This window comes from Pseudorasbora parva, chromosome 23, assembly GCF_024679245.1.
Source record: "Pseudorasbora parva isolate DD20220531a chromosome 23, ASM2467924v1, whole genome shotgun sequence".
Taxonomy (NCBI): domain Eukaryota; kingdom Metazoa; phylum Chordata; class Actinopteri; order Cypriniformes; family Gobionidae; genus Pseudorasbora; species Pseudorasbora parva.
The window spans coordinates 15,671,493-15,688,627 of NC_090194.1; the positions used below are offsets into that span (position 1 = coordinate 15,671,493).

Consider the following 17,135-nt stretch of genomic DNA (forward strand, 5'->3'; position numbering starts at 1 on the left):
TGGCATAAGGTTTTAGCGTCCAAGTAAAAACGAATGTCATGTTTAATTGGCTTCACTTCAAACACTAACAGTCATAAATGCACATGAAATAGACTTATAAGTAGTAGCTATAATATGCACTTTTTGGGAAAGTTAACTAATTACTGTAAAATAAATTGCCTATAATAATAACCTACTACTAATGCAAACTTTTAAATAAATAAAAAAAGCTAATTTATAAATTAGGCATTAAAAACAACATTAACAATTTACAATCCCCAAAAGGCAGACATATTGGCAAATTACAATAAGTTACAGCAATAAAATCTCGAATCAAGGGCAAGGAATTAAATAAATAAATAATTAATAAAAATGTAATAATTGAAGGAACATATTAGAGAAGTACGTTCTTGCAAGAGTTGTACTTGTAAGGAGCTATATTGCACTTAGCTCATTGAAGAAACTGCTACTGTAGAAACGTTTTCACTTGAAATGGTACAAAGTGAAGCAGCTAAAGCTTTAAGTCCATTAGTAAAATGAGAAAAGGAGGGGTTTTCAAAAATCAGCATTTATGAATAAAGTATTTAGCAAGTTGAAGGCTAATTAATTGTGAGCAATCTTTCTCGTACACCAAACTTAACTTGTTTGTATTCAAGGAGATTTAGACATGTAATCTCTAATTATACATTTAATTAAACTGTATTAGATTACATGTGTACTATACAATTAAGACCAAAACAATTTTGAGTAATAATAATACATTTAAAAAAAGATATGCTCAGTTGTTTCAATTCCACAAAATTGACAAGGGTTTTCTCTAATGTCAAATTTAGATTTAAGGAATTAATTAGAAGGGTAGGCGGGGCCCAAGGCCGGATTTACCAAAGGGCCGACTGGGCCAGTGCCCAGGGGCCTCCAAGACCCCACTTACATGGCTTCATCCCTTTTTTTTATTTTTATTTTTTAAATTACATTAAATAAAATTCATTAATGAGTCTGTGTTTGGGTGTTAATAATTTATTTGCACACAAAAAAAAGCTGTGCGAGTTTGGGCCACAAGTTTTTGGGGGCCTCCAAGATTTTGTGCCCAGCCTCTGCTTTCCAAATGCATGCCTGGGTAGGCCTATGTAATTTATTATATTTTAAAATAAAGTCATTTCAGTTTAAGGAGAGTTAGAAAGGTAAGATAATTAATTCTCTGTATCAGGCGTATTGTAAAGCGACAGGTGTCTGTCTTATAAGGCGACGTAGCCTACTTGGAAACGATGTATGAATCAGGTGTCTTATAAGGTGACGCACTTTGAGCTCAGCTCCATCACGTGACCATTACTTTTAATGTCTCGTATCTTACGTCTGACATCTCTGAATACTATAGGATTTTGGCAAGACGGCTGGCGAGTGTATAGCCTATATGTTAGTTCTCCTCTCAGTTTGCTTAGCAATCATCATATTTTGTATAATCCACCCCTAAAAATATGGAAGGTATGCATAACTCGCTTCTCCCACGTCTTTCGCTCGTCAACCTCGCCACAGTTATTAGTCTGAGTTTCAGCCAAAAAAAAAAAGGAACATAAGGTAGGCCTACAGGTTGGAGTCAATAGACTGATAAGAAGAACTTTGTTCTGTTTGTTCTGTTGGACTGGTTTTGGGGGTAGTGTTGCACACACGGCCTGCAGGTCGATGTCCTTTGAATGGAGTTGTTCTTGTTTAGCTTTCAGAACTTCATTTGGATCACAGACAGAATGGTGCGTGTTGTTCTGGTGTTTCTGCTATCCCTCCTGGGACTGCTGCATGCCGAGCCTCTGCCCGACGAACCCGTCCTCCAGACCCAAGAGAACTTTGATTTAAAACAGGTAAGTTATTCCTTTTGGAAGACTAAGAAACTGGTTTTGAACACTTACGAGTTAAAAAAACCCATCTGTATTTAAAAGGTTTTATAGGCTATTTCCACAGAGATCCACTGCTCTAATCAAAGTGGAAACCGTAATAAAACTATCCTGAACCGCGTCTGCGTAACTCAAACCCACATTTATTATGCTTTGCAAAGTTGGGTGACAGATGCGTTGCGTTCCCACATGCGCACCTATACAACAATTTATAGATTTTGGTGGAAAGCAGCAGATCATTTGCATTTAAAGGGTCACGTGCAAAAAAAGCATGTTTTTGCTCACACCCTAATAGAGGCAAATTTGACAAGCTATGAAATATCTGAGGTGTATTTTGAGCTGAGACTTTGCAGACAGATTCTGGGGACACCAGGGATTTACTACATCTTGTGAAAATGGTCATTATATTACCGTTACTTTTTTTGACTATACTACACTGTGAGTGCATGTGTAAAATAAAGCATAACCAATAATTCTGCTATATGATTGGCTTGCAATAGAGGGCGAGGCGGAATGCGGTTGTAACGCCCCCTGGGAATGGACCGGGTGAGTAATAGTGTCCCTTATGTGCTTCTTTAATATTTTAGAAGGAAAACATCATGATTTATGTGGGTAGTTAATATGTCAGTAGTACAAAATTGAGGCCGTAAATACATTTTATGTAATTAATTAATAATTGAACAAAAAATGTGCAATCCAGTTTAAAATACTTTTTAGAATATATTGCCTGATTATATGGTTGTTGAGGAAATGGGTTTTGCTTATTTGGGCAGGCTTAAAGTATATAAAACTATAAAAAACTTAAACTATTCCCAATGTGCAGCTAAAGTTTCAAATATACACTACCATTTACCATTGATATCAGTAAAAAATGTAACGGTTGCATTTATTTGATGAAAGTCAGTAAAACGTTCTCTATTGTAACATTAATGTCATTTATTTCTGGAATCAAAGCTGAATCTTCAGCATCAGTCTTCAGTGTCACATGATCCTTCAGAAAATATTCTAATAAGATGGTTTGATCAAAAAACAATGTTAGACCATTTGTGCTGTTTCATATTTTTATGGAAACTGTTATATATTTCTTTCAGGATTCTTTGATGAATAGAAAGTTCAAAAGAACAGTGTTTATTTGAAATATAACTATTTAACATTATAAATGTCTTTACTGTCATTAAGCAATGTATTGCTTCCTTTCTGAATAGTTGTTAGTTTCTTTAAACCAAAACATTTACTGACTCACTTTTGAACAGTAGTGTATCTTACACTGTTCATACATGTGTGAGAAACGGTGCAGAATGATCAATCATTTATCGTTGCTTTGATTACAGTAATGTGACGGAGTATGTACGTGTGTCTGTAGAATCATGTATTTTGTCCCTGTAGCTGCCTGTAGACTGCCCATAGATGTTGGTCCTTGTAAAGCATTCATAGACATGTGGGCCTTCGATTCTTCTGCGGGAAAGTGTGTGCCATTCACATATGGAGGCTGCGAGGGCAATGGCAACAAATTCTTCAGCCAGAAGGAGTGTGAGGAGTACTGCGGAGTTATTTTGAGAAAAGGTAGGACACACATTATACTGGAGGACGGCAACACTTTTTTTTCCATTAAAGGCACAATACGCAAGATATCTTTTTTTTTTTTTAAATATCCAAAAACAAATATGTTAGTTAGTTAATGATGTTATTCCAGATGTTTAAGACTGTTTAAATCCAGACAAATAGCCAGGACACGGACATGTGTCTGTGCGTCACCTATCAAGGACCTCATACCCGCGTTACCCTAGACTTCCTTTTTCACCATGCCCACACTATTTTGTCAGGTGGCTAACATGGCATAATCAGATAATAGAGTAATAGAGCATTTTCTCCGTCATACAATGTTTAATAAAATAATTGCATGCCATTTTGCAATGCAAGCCATCCAGCATTTAGCTTTTAATGATATTCTAATTTTGATCTAGCTTACTGCAGTGTGTAAAAAGTGCCTCATAGCAGCCGCCAAGTGAACACACAGGGATGTTATGACAATTTTCAACACTCAAATGTATCTCATTTAATAAAACAGCACTGCGTTACCCCACATGCGCTTGTCCAGAAGAAGCGGAAGCTGTCGTCTGTGGTATAATAAAAGCTTTCGAGCCGTGTGTACATTCGTCTCTCATTAGCAATCGCTTCAGCGTTCAGCACTCGGCCCTGCTCTCCTTCATACTACAGAAACATTCATAATCTCATCCATGAAAAGATTTCTACTGGAGTCCCATCCTGATTCTTTTCCCCCGGCTGTGAGGTGAAGACGACAACTCCCAAGATTCGTGAACAATCTCGTCGTCATCAAACTACGCCTTTTGTTTTGAATAGGCGACCTCTAGCGGTGAAAACTACATATTGTGCCTTTAATATAACTTGTAGTATTACCAACATTGTAAGTATGGGCTCATATTGTGATGCTTGCCGTTTTGTTATCGATTTGCTGGATGACTAGTTTCTCACAGTGAACTGAGAATGCTCTAAATAAGAGGCATTACTTTGTTGAAAACAAGTGCAACATGGATCAGTTTGCAACAGACATTTACTTCAACATTAACACAATTTAAATCCTTTTTGGAATATGTTGCCTGATTATATGGTTGAGGAAATGTTTTGCTTATTTGGGCAGGCTTCCAAAAAAATCTATCTAACGATAAAAACATCAAACGATTCCCATTGTGCAGCTTACGTTTCAAATGTTTTCAGTTTGATGTCAGTTAAAAAAATTAAAGGTTGCATTTATTTGATTATATTCAGTAAAGGTTTTCTATTGTAATATTTTAAGGTGTCATTTATTTCTGTGATCAAAACTGAATTTTCAGCATCAGTCTTCAGTGTCACATGATCCTTCAGAAATATTCTAATGATGGTTTGATGATCAAAACATTCCTGATTATCATCGATTTTAAAAACATTTGTGCTGCTTCATTTTTATGGAAACTGTTATAAATTTCTTTCAGGATTATTTGATGAATGGAAAGTTCAAAAGAACAGTGTTTGTTTGAAATACAAATATTTAACATTATAAATGTCTTTACTGTCATTAAGCAATTTATTGCTTCCTTTCTGAATAGGTGTTCATTTCTTTAAATCAAAACCTCTTACTGACTCACACTTTTGAACAGTAGTGTATCTCTAACAGTAGTGTATTTTTTTGTATACATTACATTTATGATTAAAGAAGGGAGTTTGATATTGCTTTGATTACAGTAACGTGACCGGAGTATGTATGTCGTGTGTCTGTAGACGCATGTGAAGCCGAGCCAGACTCCGGTCCGTGCTTCGGAAGGTTGCAGCGCTTCCATTACAACTCGTCCATCATGACCTGTGAGACGTTCACCTATGGAGGCTGTATGGGGAATCAGAACAACTTTGTGACTGAAAAGAAGTGTCTGCAGAGCTGTCGCACTGAGGGTGAGTCTGTGTTTGTGGTCCAAAAGCCCAGATGAGTAGCCCATAGTGACCCAGCACACAGTTCATCTGTCCCTGATGTGGTCCTAATATATACACTGTATTTTGTCCCTGTAGCTGCCTGTAGACTGCCCATAGATGTTGGTCCTTGTAAAGCATTCATAGACATGTGGGCCTTCGATTCTTCTGCGGGAAAGTGTGTGCCATTCACATATGGAGGCTGCAAGGGCAATGGCAACAAATTCTACAGCCAGAAGGAGTGTGAGGAGTTATGCGGAGTCATGTTGAGAAACGGTAGGACACACACATTATACTGGAGAAGGACAACAATTTTTTTATTTCATTAAAGTAACAATACGCAAGATTTCTTTTTTGAATAATCCAAAAACTAGATATTCCAGATGTTTTCAAGAATGTTTAAATTCTTGAATGGGGCGGCAGTGGCTCAGTGGTTCGTGTAGATTGTCTACAAACCGAAAGGTTGGTGGTTCGATCCCCGGTTCCGCCTGACCAAGTGTCAAGGTGTCCTTGAGCAAGACACCCAACCCCAGCTGTTCCCGATGAGCTGGATGGTGCCTTACATGGCTGACATCGCCGTCGGAGTATGAATGGGTGAAAGCGAGGCAATATGTAAAGCACTTTGAATGGCTATAGGGTCTGTTAAAAGCGCTATATAAATGCAGTCCATTTACCATTTAAATCCAGACAAATAGCCAGGACACGTGTCTGTGCGTCGCCTATCAATATCATACCCGTGTTACCCTAGATTTCCGGTCTTATTTTGTAGAAACCATGGTAACACCAAAGACGCTTTAATATATTGTTTTATTAGACAGGGGGAAAATAGTTTGGATTGATTTATAGACCGAAAACAAATTAGTTATACAGCTCAACACATTTAGTCTTATTGTTTGAATCTCATTTTCTTGATTTTCCACGACTGCATGTTTTCACCATGCCTCAGAGAAAAACACACTTTTGTCAAGTGGCTAACATGGCATAATCAGATAATACAGTAATACAGCATTTTCTCCGTCATACAATGTTTTAAAAATAATTGCATGCCATTTTGCAACGCAAGCCATCCAGCATTTAGCTTTCAATGATATTCTAATTTTGATCTAGCTTACTGCAGTGTGTAAAAAGTGCCTCGTAGCAGCCGCCAAGCGAACACACAGGGATGTTATGACAATTTTCAACACTCAAATGTATCTGATTTGATAAAACAGCACTGCGTTACCCCACATGCGCTTGTCCAGAAGAAGCGGAAGCTGTCGTCTGTGGTATAATAAAAGCTTTCGAGCCGTGTGTACATTCGTCTCTCATTAGCAATCGCTTCAGCGTTCAGCACTCGGCCCTGCTCTCCTTCATACTACAGAAACATTCATAATCTCATCCATGAAAAGATTTTTACTGGAGTCCCATCCTGATTCTTTTCTCCGGCTATGAGGTGAAGACAACAACTACCAAGATTCGTGGACAATCTCGTCGTCATCAAACTACGCCTTTTGTTTTAAATAGGTGACCTCTAGCGGTGAAAACTACATATTGTGCCTTTAATATAACTTGTAGTATTACCAACATTGTAAGTATGGGCTCCTATTGTGATGCTTGTCGTTTTGTTATTGATTTGCTGGATGACTAGTTTCTCACAGTGAACTGAGAATGCTCTAAATAAGAGGCATTACTTTGTTTAAAACAAAAGTGTAACATGGATGAGTTTCCAACGAACATTTACTTCAACATTAACACAATAAATTAAAATATTTTTTGAATATATTGCCTGATTATGATTGTTGGGGAAATGTTTTGCTTATTTGGGCAGGATAAAAAAAAAGTGTAATATATATATATATATATATATATCCAAAATGATTCCCATTGTGCAGCTAAAGTTTCAAATATACACTACTGTTTAATTTTGATGTAAGTGAGAATTTAAAGATTGCATTTATTTGATCAAATTCAGTAAAGGTTTTCTATTGTAATATTTTAAGGTGTCATTTATTTCTGTGATCAAAACTGAATTTTCAGCATTAGTCTTCAATGTTACATGATCCTTCAGAAATATTCTAATGATGGTTTAATGATCAAAACATTCAGATCATTTTGACAGCCCTAATAAATATTTTACTTTATAAATGTCTTTACTGTCATCGTTAAGTAATTAAATGCTTCCTTTCTGAATAAGTATTCATTTCTTTAAAACAAAACCTCTTACTGGCTCACACTTTTGAACAGTAGTGTATCTCTAACAGTAGTGTGTTTTTTTTTTTTTTTTTTTGTATACATTACATTTATGATTAAAGAAGGGAGTTTGATATTGCTTTGATTACAGTAACGTGACCGGAGTATGTATGTGTCGTGTGTCTGTAGACGCATGTGAGGCCGAGCCAGACTCCGGTCCGTGCTCCGGAAGGTTGCAGCGCTTCCATTACAACTCGTCCGTCATGGCCTGTGAGACGTTCACCTATGGAGGCTGTTTGGGGAATCAGAACAACTTTGTGACCGAAAAGAAGTGTCTGCAGAGCTGTCGCACTGAGGGTGAGTCTGTGTTTGGGGTCTAAAAGCCCAGATGAGTAGCCCATAGTGACCCAGCACACAGTTCATCTGTCCCTGATGTGGTCCTAATATATACACTGTATTTTGTCCCTGTAGCTGCCTGTAGCCTGCCCATACATGTTGGTCCTTGTAGAGCACACATACCCATGTGGGCCTTCAATTCTTCTGCGAGTGCGTGCGTGCCATTCATATATGGAGGCTGCGAGGGCAATGGCAACAAATTCAACAGCCAGCAGGAGTGTGAGGAGTTATGTTGAGAAACGGTAGGAAACGCGTTACACTGGAGGAGGAGGACAAAATGTTTTTTCATTAAAGGCACAATACGTAAGATTTCTTTTTTGAAATATCCAAAAATTAGTTGTTGTTCCAGATGTTTTCAAGACTGTTTAAATCCAGACAAATAGCCAGGACACTGAAATGTCTGTGCGTCGCCTATCAATATCATACCCGGGTTACCCTAGATTTCCGTCTTATTTTGTAGAAACCATGGTAACACCAAAGACTCTTTAATATATTGTTTTATTAGATGGGAGCAATTGTTTGGATACATTTAGACCGAAAACTAATTGTTATACAGCTCAACACATTTAGTCTTATTGTTTGAATCTCTTTTTCTTGATTTTCACTTGGTTTTCACCATGCCTCAGAGAAAAACACTTTTGTCAAGACAAGTGGCTAGCATGGCATAATCAGATAATAGAGTAATAAAGCATTTTCTCCGTCATACAATGTTTAATAAAATAATTGCATGCCATTTTGCAACGCAAGCCATCCAGCATTTAGCTTTCAATGATATTCTAATTTTGATCTAGCTTACTGCAGTGTGTAAAAAGTGCCTCGTAGCAGCCGCCAAGCGAACACACAGGGATGTTATGACAATTTTCAACACTCAAATGTATCTAATTTGATAAAACAGCACTGCGTTACCCCACATGCGCTTGTCCAGAAGAAGCGGAAGCTGTCGTCTGTGGTATAATAAAAGCTTTCGAGCCGTGTGTACATTCGTCTCTCATTAGCAATCGCTTCAGCGTTCAGCACTCGGCCCTGCTCTCCTTCATACTACAGAAACATTCATAATCTCATCCATGAAAAGATTTCTACTGGAGTCCCGTCCCGATTCTTTTCCCCCGGCTGTGAGGTGAAGACAACAACTACCAAGATTCGTGGACAATCTCGTCGTCATCAAACTACGCCTTTTGTTTTAAATAGGTGACCTAGCGGTGAAAACTACATATTGTGCCTTTAATATAACTTGTAGGATTACCAACATTGTAAGGATGGGCTCATTGTGATTTCTTGTCTTGTCTTTTTTTTTTTGTTGTTTGTTTTTTTTATTATTATTGATTTGCAGGAGATGACAAGCTTCTCACCGAGAGAAAGAACTAAGAATGCTGTGAATAAGAGAGGCACTACTTTAAAACCTTAAAGTGCAACATGGATCAGTTTCCAACAGACATTTACCTCAACATTAACACAATAAATAGAAATGCATCATTTTCTGGTTGTGAACATTTTTTCATTTTTTAATGTAATAAGCTTCTGTCTGGGGATTGAATTAATAATTTTAATGATTGGGATGTGCTGTATCTTCTTCTTACTGGATTTCTTTAGCCTGACAAGCCAGACCCACATCAAGATGTTTGGTCTGGAAACTCACCATAGACAGGGCTCAATCCGAGAGGTGGGATAAACGGTTGTCTTTCAAACTCCCTCTGCACGCGATAGGATAGCGCTACAACCAACCAGAGAAACGAAGGTGAAACGGAACTCGTTGATAGATTTGTTAAATTTGCTGCCGCTAGGGTGCGTCTAGATTTCTAGGCTATAATTTCTTAGAATTGGAACTGGTTTCCCCTACTGACAGTGGCCAGGAGAGGTCAGTGTTGTCTACTGAAGGCCATCTTACCAGCTTTAGTCTTTGGAGTTGTGCTGATCTGATTTCACTGCTGATCTGTGACCAGTTTTATGGGTCTTAAAATAATACTGAAGCATTACGTTCAGGCTTATGAATCTGATCCTGCGTATGGGCAGTTTAGTAGTTTGAGCATAGTCCCCAGCAGTTATATACAGCCTTTAATTACGATAATGCTGTAAACAGAAGCGTTCAAAAAATATTTTGACCGTGTGACTAAATCCAACTACACCGTGACAGATTTTGCTTTCACTTTAACTGATCCGTTACAGACGAGGCGCATCTTGTCGATGGGGATTACTTAACACTGAGCACATTTACATGCGCACCAGTAAGAACTCACAAATCTCATCGGAGTAAAACTTCTTTTATCGGAGTAAGGTCCTAAACGGTGTAAGCTAAGCAAAACTAGTCTTCTGTAAGTGCAGACATTGTGAAAATAAGTATATAATACTTAGTATATAATTTTATACTAGCGTCACTGATTAATATAACTGAACTTCGTGAGATTGCGTTTATGGAATGAGTGACAGCTTTTAGTGATTATAAAGGGAGCGCTCTTGAGCTCTGTCTAGGCAATAGCATTTTTTTTTTTATTAATAGGTCTATAATATATCCTCCTGGGGCCCAGTAATATACTTTTATCCACTGTAGTGGACATAATATTTTCTGTGACTGCATACATGTCACATTAACTTAGGATGTCCTGTGACGAGCACATTCGGGGCTTTGCACTGATAAATGTTTGGACGTTTCACCAGGAGGACATAATCTTGGTCTTTAAAAATGGCTGACATGTATGTGTAGTGCACTTATGAAAATGATATCTTGCAATTATAATTGAAATCTGAATAATTTTCAAATTATTCAGATTTCAATTTCAAATTGTTTGTTGTAAATCAACATCTCAGGAAAATGTTATAGGGTTTCTAAGTGTCCACTGAAGAGACCGCCAGGACTTAAATCATTTTTTAAATGCATTTTGGAGAGACAAGTGAAGTGACAAGTGAGAGGCTATTACCATTATCCCATTATCACACTTCTTTGTTTAATTAAATGTTGCACCAAGAACACATTAATATGCAAATTAGATGCAGTGTATAGATGCATTGCATTGAGTGGGAAAATCAAAGTATGGCCATTTTACCCACATATTGAATTAGGTAAGACTAAGATGGTATATCAATGCACTATCTCTTTTATAACAGTTCAAAATCATCTTTAAACAAAGTTTGTTAAAAAAAATCTTGAAACGTAAAATGTATTCATAAATTAAAAATAAATCCCATTGTTTTTGCCTGTACATGCACTTGTCATTTTTGAGTCCTTAGGACATAAAATATTTTTCCACATTTTTTTTTTCTCTTATGCTCTAAACGTTGTAATGACAAGAGAAAAATACTGATATTCAGAATTTGAATAACTTGTTTTCCATTTTTGACAAGCGGCCACATACACGCTTCAATACACACTGACCCGTCCGCATTACATGCGGGATTCATCTGGCAAACTCGAGTCGGGGGGGAGAGGGGATGGTGATTGCAGTATCAGTTTTGGCCACAATCTTACATGCACTTGCTTTAATATTTTAGGAAGATGAATCTTTATTTAAACTGGGTTATTAATGTAGTAGAAATGTGAAATTATTTTTTAATTTAGTGCTTTCTAGACTGAGAAAAAAACAGAAAACATTTGTCTCATGGGGATGAAAGACAACAATTCCCGGAATGCTTCGCTGCCCTACGAGGCCACTCCCAAAGCCACCTACTAGATTACGGAATCACTGATCAATTTCCCACTGCAACCGCTTAATTTTCATAAAATCAGTTCAGTTAGAGAACAGACACTAAAATTAAAAACTGAATGTGTCTGTTCAATATCTGAGGGAGTCTCACAGCCCAAAACGCTGCAGGAGTCGTATATATTGACAGCTTGTGATGAGAGCTGAGGTAAACGCGTCCGCGGCATAGATTCACAGCGCATGTTCAGTCTGGCACATTTTCAGTTCATGCCTTTGAAAGCTTAACTTTCATAGGAATTAGTTTAAGAAGTCGAAAGACTTACTTTGCTCTGCTGGCCCGGTTTAAACATGAATGCCTGAGGCTGCAGCTGAGTGCGATCTCCCATCCCCCACGCGCGAGTTGAAAACATGCGGAAATGGCTCCCTCTGCTGGCTGTAGTCTTTAGCCTCTGGCCAACAGTTCCCACAAATTGACATCCTGGGCATGCATGTGCTTCAAGCCAGCAAAGTCTAGAGCTCTGGTGTTGAAAAAAGGAAAGGTTCCCAACAAGTTCAGCTTTACACTCGGCAAGACCCAGATACCATCAATCACTGATAAACCAGTGAAGAGCTTGGGAAAGGTGTTCGACTGCAGCCTGAAGGACACTGCAGCCATCCATGCAACCAACATTGAACTGGAGGGCTGGCTGGCTGCAGTAGACAAGTCAGGCCTACCTGGCAAGTTCAAGGCCTGGATTTACCAACATGGCATCCTCCTGGCGATTCTCTGGGCCCTCCTGATTTATGAGGTTCCAATCTCTACCATCGAGGGCTTTGAGTGGAGAGTCAGCAGGTTTCTACGGAAGTGGCTGGGCCTACCTCGAAGCCTGAGCAGCATTGCTTTGTATGGCCAGAAGAATACGTTGAAGCTCCCCATCAGCGGCCTGAGTGAGGAGTTTAAGGTGGGCCGGGCCAGGGAGGTGCTGCTATACAGAGAGTCACTAGACCCGATGGTCTCCCAGGCTGGGATCGAGGTGAGGACAGGGCGGAAGTGGAGGGCGGTAGAGGCGGTGGATGAGGCTGAGTCACGGCTACGGCACAGGTCATTGATAGGAGCAGTGACTCATGGAAGAGCTGGGCTGGATAGCGGCACAACACCTCGCTACAATAAGGCACAGGGGAAGGACAGGAGATCACTGGTGCAGCAAGAGGTGCGGGCAGCAGTAGAGGAGGAGCGGGCCAGCAGGATGGTTGGAATGCGGCAGCAGGGAGCCTGGACAAGATGGGAGAATGCAGTGGACCGTAGAGTCACATGGGCGGAGCTGTGGAAAGCAGAACCCCATCGCCTACGGTTCCTGATCCAGGCTGTCTACGATGTACTACCGAGCCCATCCAACCTGTTCAGCTGGGGATTGGTGGAGTTGCCAACCTGCACCCTCTGCCCGAAGAGGGGGACTCTGGAGCACATCCTCAGCTGCTGTCCGAAAGCACTGGGCGAGGGGCGCTACCGTTGGCGCCATGACCAAGTCTTGAAAGTCATAGCAAATACCATCAGCTGTGGAATTGGCCACTGTAAGTGCCTCCGCCCAGTGAAGAACACTATTGCTTTTGTCCGGGCTGGGGACAAGCCACCACTAGCTGCCAGGGCCACCTCATCAGGCCTGCTAGCAACAGCACGAGACTGGGAGTTGAAAGTTGACCTGGGGAAGCAACTGAAATTCCCAGAAGCTGTCGCCACCTCAACATTGCGGCCTGACATGCTACTCATCTCAGAGACCTCTAAGCAGATCGTTCTCCTTGAACTTACCGTACCCTGGGAGGACCGTATCGAGGAGGCCAATGAGAGAAAGAGGGCAAAATACGCTGAGCTAGTGGAGGAGTACCGGAATAATGGGTGGCGAGCACGGTGTGAGCCCATTGGGGTTGGATGTAGAGGGTTTGCTGACCAGTCTCTCTGCAGGGCCTATAACATCCTGGGCATCATAGGGGCCAGTAAGCGAAGGGCCATTAAGGAGGTCACAGAGTCAGCAGAAGTTGCCTCAAGGTGGCTGTGGATAAAGAGAGGAGAACCATGGGTGGGGTAGGGCTACCTGGACACAAGCTGGGGCCTGATCAACCCCGGCTGGGTCGCCTGGGTGAGAGTGTATGATGCTTGAAAGACCCGAAACACTACATTACCCCAGGTAACATCACTGATGATGTGTCCAGGGTGCATCGAGGTGATGTATGTGATAAACGTCATGGGAGGAATTTTTCCAGAAATAAAATGCATAAATCTCTTGTCTCAGGGGGATATGAGGGGCGGAAGCACAATCATTTGAATATACTCCAGGGTTTCTACACTGTAAACAATTATTGTTGGTTTAACTTAAAAAAGTAAGTAACCTGGTTGCCTTAAAATTGAGTTTATTGAAATTACAAATTTTAGTTGATACAATGAAGGAAATTTTGTTTAATAAATAGAAACTCAAAATATTATTGTATCTAAACCACATAAAAAATGTGATAAATCATTTGGCATGTTTCACTGCGTCATCAGAAATAAAACACACACAATTACCCAATATGCTTGCAAAATCTTTTAATAATATTTGAATAAAGGTTGTCGAATCTCAAAAAATATTCATTGTATTAACTCAAAAATTAAAATTTTCAATGAAATTTTTAGGCAATCAGGTAACTTTTTTTTTCTAAATAATTTTTTACAGTGTACTGATACAAAGCCATATGCTAATCGGTGAAGTAACCCTTTAAGGGATTTGTGGTGGAAATATAGCAGACTTACAACCCTACCCACATCGCAAGCTGGAGATGAAGTGATTTTGCAGGATATTGCCATACAAATTAAATGCGCTCCCACGTCATTCACGCTCTACCACTTACTGATGATCATAGGCCTATAAAAGAGCAGTTTCACTCTAAAACAAATATCACACAAAGATGTCTAAAGAGAGCTCGAAATTGCTACTTTTAAATAAAACAATATTTTAGTTTCAGAAAGATTCTCGCAGACAGGAGGTTTTTTATTTATTTTACAAAATTACAACGTTATTGTGAGTGTTCACAAATAAAAGTAGACAATTTATAGTTTATAGTTATGCCTCACAATTATCTGTATATGGCTAAAAATGACGGAGTATTATAAGTTGTTTCCACTGTGAGGGAAAAAAAACCCATCAGAACCACTGATCTATATTGATCAGTGATCAGAATGCGCTGGCGCCTTCGTCAGCCAGAGGGTTAAAGAAAAATAGCCTATTTACGTTCATGTTTACACTATGTTATTTAATTTCATCTATAAATTAGATAATTATAACTTAAACAGTTAATTTAATTTTAACATTAGTTATGCAGAATTGCTTTTGATCATTACTTTGTTTTTAAGTAAATTTAATTTTGTATAAATTATATTTTTAATTTTGATCAATGTTGTAATTAACTAATTGTGTGGTATTTAATAAATAAGAAGCAAACCAAGAACGTTGAAATGGATTGAGGTGCATTACAAACCCAACTGACCCATTTCCGACCTATAGCCTAAGCCTGATAGCATCTTTCTCTTTTTAATCAATTTCTTGAACATGAATTACAGTAGGCTTATGTGGCTGCACCAGGGTCCGTCATTACTTGGTTAAAGTTATGCCACTGAGGCTAGTACTAAGTGGTCCACTGGGACGGTTTGCAGCCGAGTGTGAAGCGGCTGGGATGAGAATCAGCACCTCCAAGTCCGAGGCCATGGTTCGAGGACGAAAGTCCGAGGCGAAATCGTGTGGTCCCCAAACCGGACACTCTCCGGCCCTTGTCTGCGTCTAGAAATTCTGTCCATAAAAATTATGAACAGAACCGGTGACAAAGGGCAGCCCTGCTGGAGACCAACATGCACTGGGACCAACTTTGACTTACTGCCGGCAATGCGAACCAAGCTCCTGCTCCGGTCGTAAAGGGACCGTACAGCCCTAAGCAAGGGGCCCCGGATCCCATACTCCCAGAGCACCCTCCACAGGGTGCCACAAGGAACACAGTCGAATGCCTTCTCCAAATCCACAAAGCAGATGTGGACTGGTTGGGCAAACTCCCATGAACCCTCCAGCACCCTGGAAAGGATATAGAGCTGGTCCAGTGTTACACGACCGGGACGAAAACCACACTGCTCCTCCTGAATCCGAGGTTCCACTATCGGCCGAATCCTCCTCTCCAGTACCCTGGCATAGACTTTCCCCGGGAGGCTGAGAAGTGTGATCCCCCTGTAGTTGGAACACACTCTCCGGTCCCCCTTCTTAAAAAGAGGGTCTGCCAGTCCATAGGCACTGTCCCCAACCGCCACGCGATGCTGCAGAGGCGTGTCAGCCAAGACAGCCCCACAACATCCAGAGACTTAAGGTACTCAGGGCGAATCTCATCCACCCCGGCGCCTTGCCACCGAGGAGCTTATTAACTACCTCGATGACTTCAGCCCGGGTGATGGACGAGTCCCCCTCCGAGCCCTCAGCCACTGCTTCCTCAAAGGAAGACGTGTCGGTGGGATTGAGGAGATCCTCGAAGTATTCCTTCCACCGTCCAACAATATCCCCAGTTGAGGTCAGCAGCCGCTCATCTCCACTGTAGACAGTGTTGGTGGGGCACTGCTTCCCCCTCCTGAGGCGTCGAACGGTTTGCCAGAATCTCTTCGAGGCCAACCGATAGTCTTTCTCCATGGCCTCACCGAACTCCTCCCAGGCCCGAGTTTTTGCCTCCACAACTACCCGGGCTGCCGTCGGCTGGGCCTGCCGGTACCTGTCAGCTGCCTCAGATGCCCCACAAGCCAGCCAGGCCTGATAGGACTCCTTCTTCAGCTTGACGGCATTCCTTACTTCCGGTGTCCACCACCGGGTTCGGGGATTGCCGCCTCGACAGGCACCGGAGACCTTACGGCCACAGCTCCGAGCAGCCGCGTCGACAATGGAGGTGGAGAACATGGTCCATTCCGACTCAATATCTCCAGCCTCCCTCGGGATCTGGTCGAAGCTCTGCCGGAGGTGGGAGTTGAAGATCTCTCTGACAGGGGGTTCAGCCAAACGTTCCCAACAGACCCTCACAGTACGTTTGGGTCTGCCGAGTCTGTCCAGCTTCCTCCCCTGCCATCGGATCCAACTCACCACCAGGTAGTGATCGGTTGAGAGCTCCGCCCCTCTCTTCACCCGAGTGTCCAAGACATACGGCCGGAGGTCAGATGAGACGACTACAAAGTCGATCATCGACCTTCTGCCTAGGGTGTCCTGGTGCCATGTGCACTGATGTGCAACTACGAACACATCTTCCCTTTTTAAGAATGACTTCAGTGCCGCTCTTTGTTCTTTTCTCAGAGAAAAGCTCAACTCCAAGTCTTCCAGAGTCGCGGTCAGAGCTGATTCGAAAGACCGCCGCCGTTCGCCAGTTTCTGTGTTTACTAGAAGCACGCAAACCCAACCCGGCCGTCGTCATTATGGCCCCGCCCGCCGACTCTATACACGATGTGATTGGGCCACAGCTCAGAATGGTATTGAGAGTTCCTAGACGACACTTGCGGGCAAATTAAATTTGCTGCCGCTAGGGTGCGTCTAGATTTCTAGGCTATAAGGTGACATGTAAATGGGGAAAAAACAATGCATTTCCATTG

The 17,135-nt window shown here is 41.1% G+C and overlaps 1 protein-coding gene across 1 annotated transcript; it reads left to right on the forward strand.

Moving 5' to 3' along the window:
- Window positions 1–1,697: 1,697 nt before the first annotated feature.
- Window positions 1,698–9,362, forward strand: LOC137061912 (actinia tenebrosa protease inhibitors-like). The gene is made up of 8 exons (XM_067432581.1): window positions 1,698–1,832; window positions 2,366–2,411; window positions 3,252–3,428; window positions 5,142–5,309; window positions 5,424–5,600; window positions 7,683–7,850; window positions 7,965–8,131; window positions 9,220–9,362. Exons 1-7 carry the CDS (start codon window positions 1,722–1,724, stop codon window positions 8,123–8,125), a joined length of 1,008 nt encoding a protein of 335 aa, XP_067288682.1. The 5' UTR covers window positions 1,698–1,721; the 3' UTR covers window positions 8,126–8,131; window positions 9,220–9,362.
- Window positions 9,363–17,135: the final 7,773 nt, after the last annotated feature.

Excerpts from the sequence above, each read along its gene's own strand:
- LOC137061912 (XM_067432581.1), top strand. The coding sequence starts at position 1,722 with ATGGTGCGTGTTGTTCTGGTGTTTCTGCTATCCCTCCTGGGACTGCTG. Across the intron at positions 2,412-3,251 it reads GCCCCCTGGGAATGGACCGG|CTGCCTGTAGACTGCCCATA; the intron begins GTGAGTAATAGT and ends TTGTCCCTGTAG. Across the intron at positions 7,851-7,964 it reads GCAGAGCTGTCGCACTGAGG|CTGCCTGTAGCCTGCCCATA; the intron begins GTGAGTCTGTGT and ends TTGTCCCTGTAG.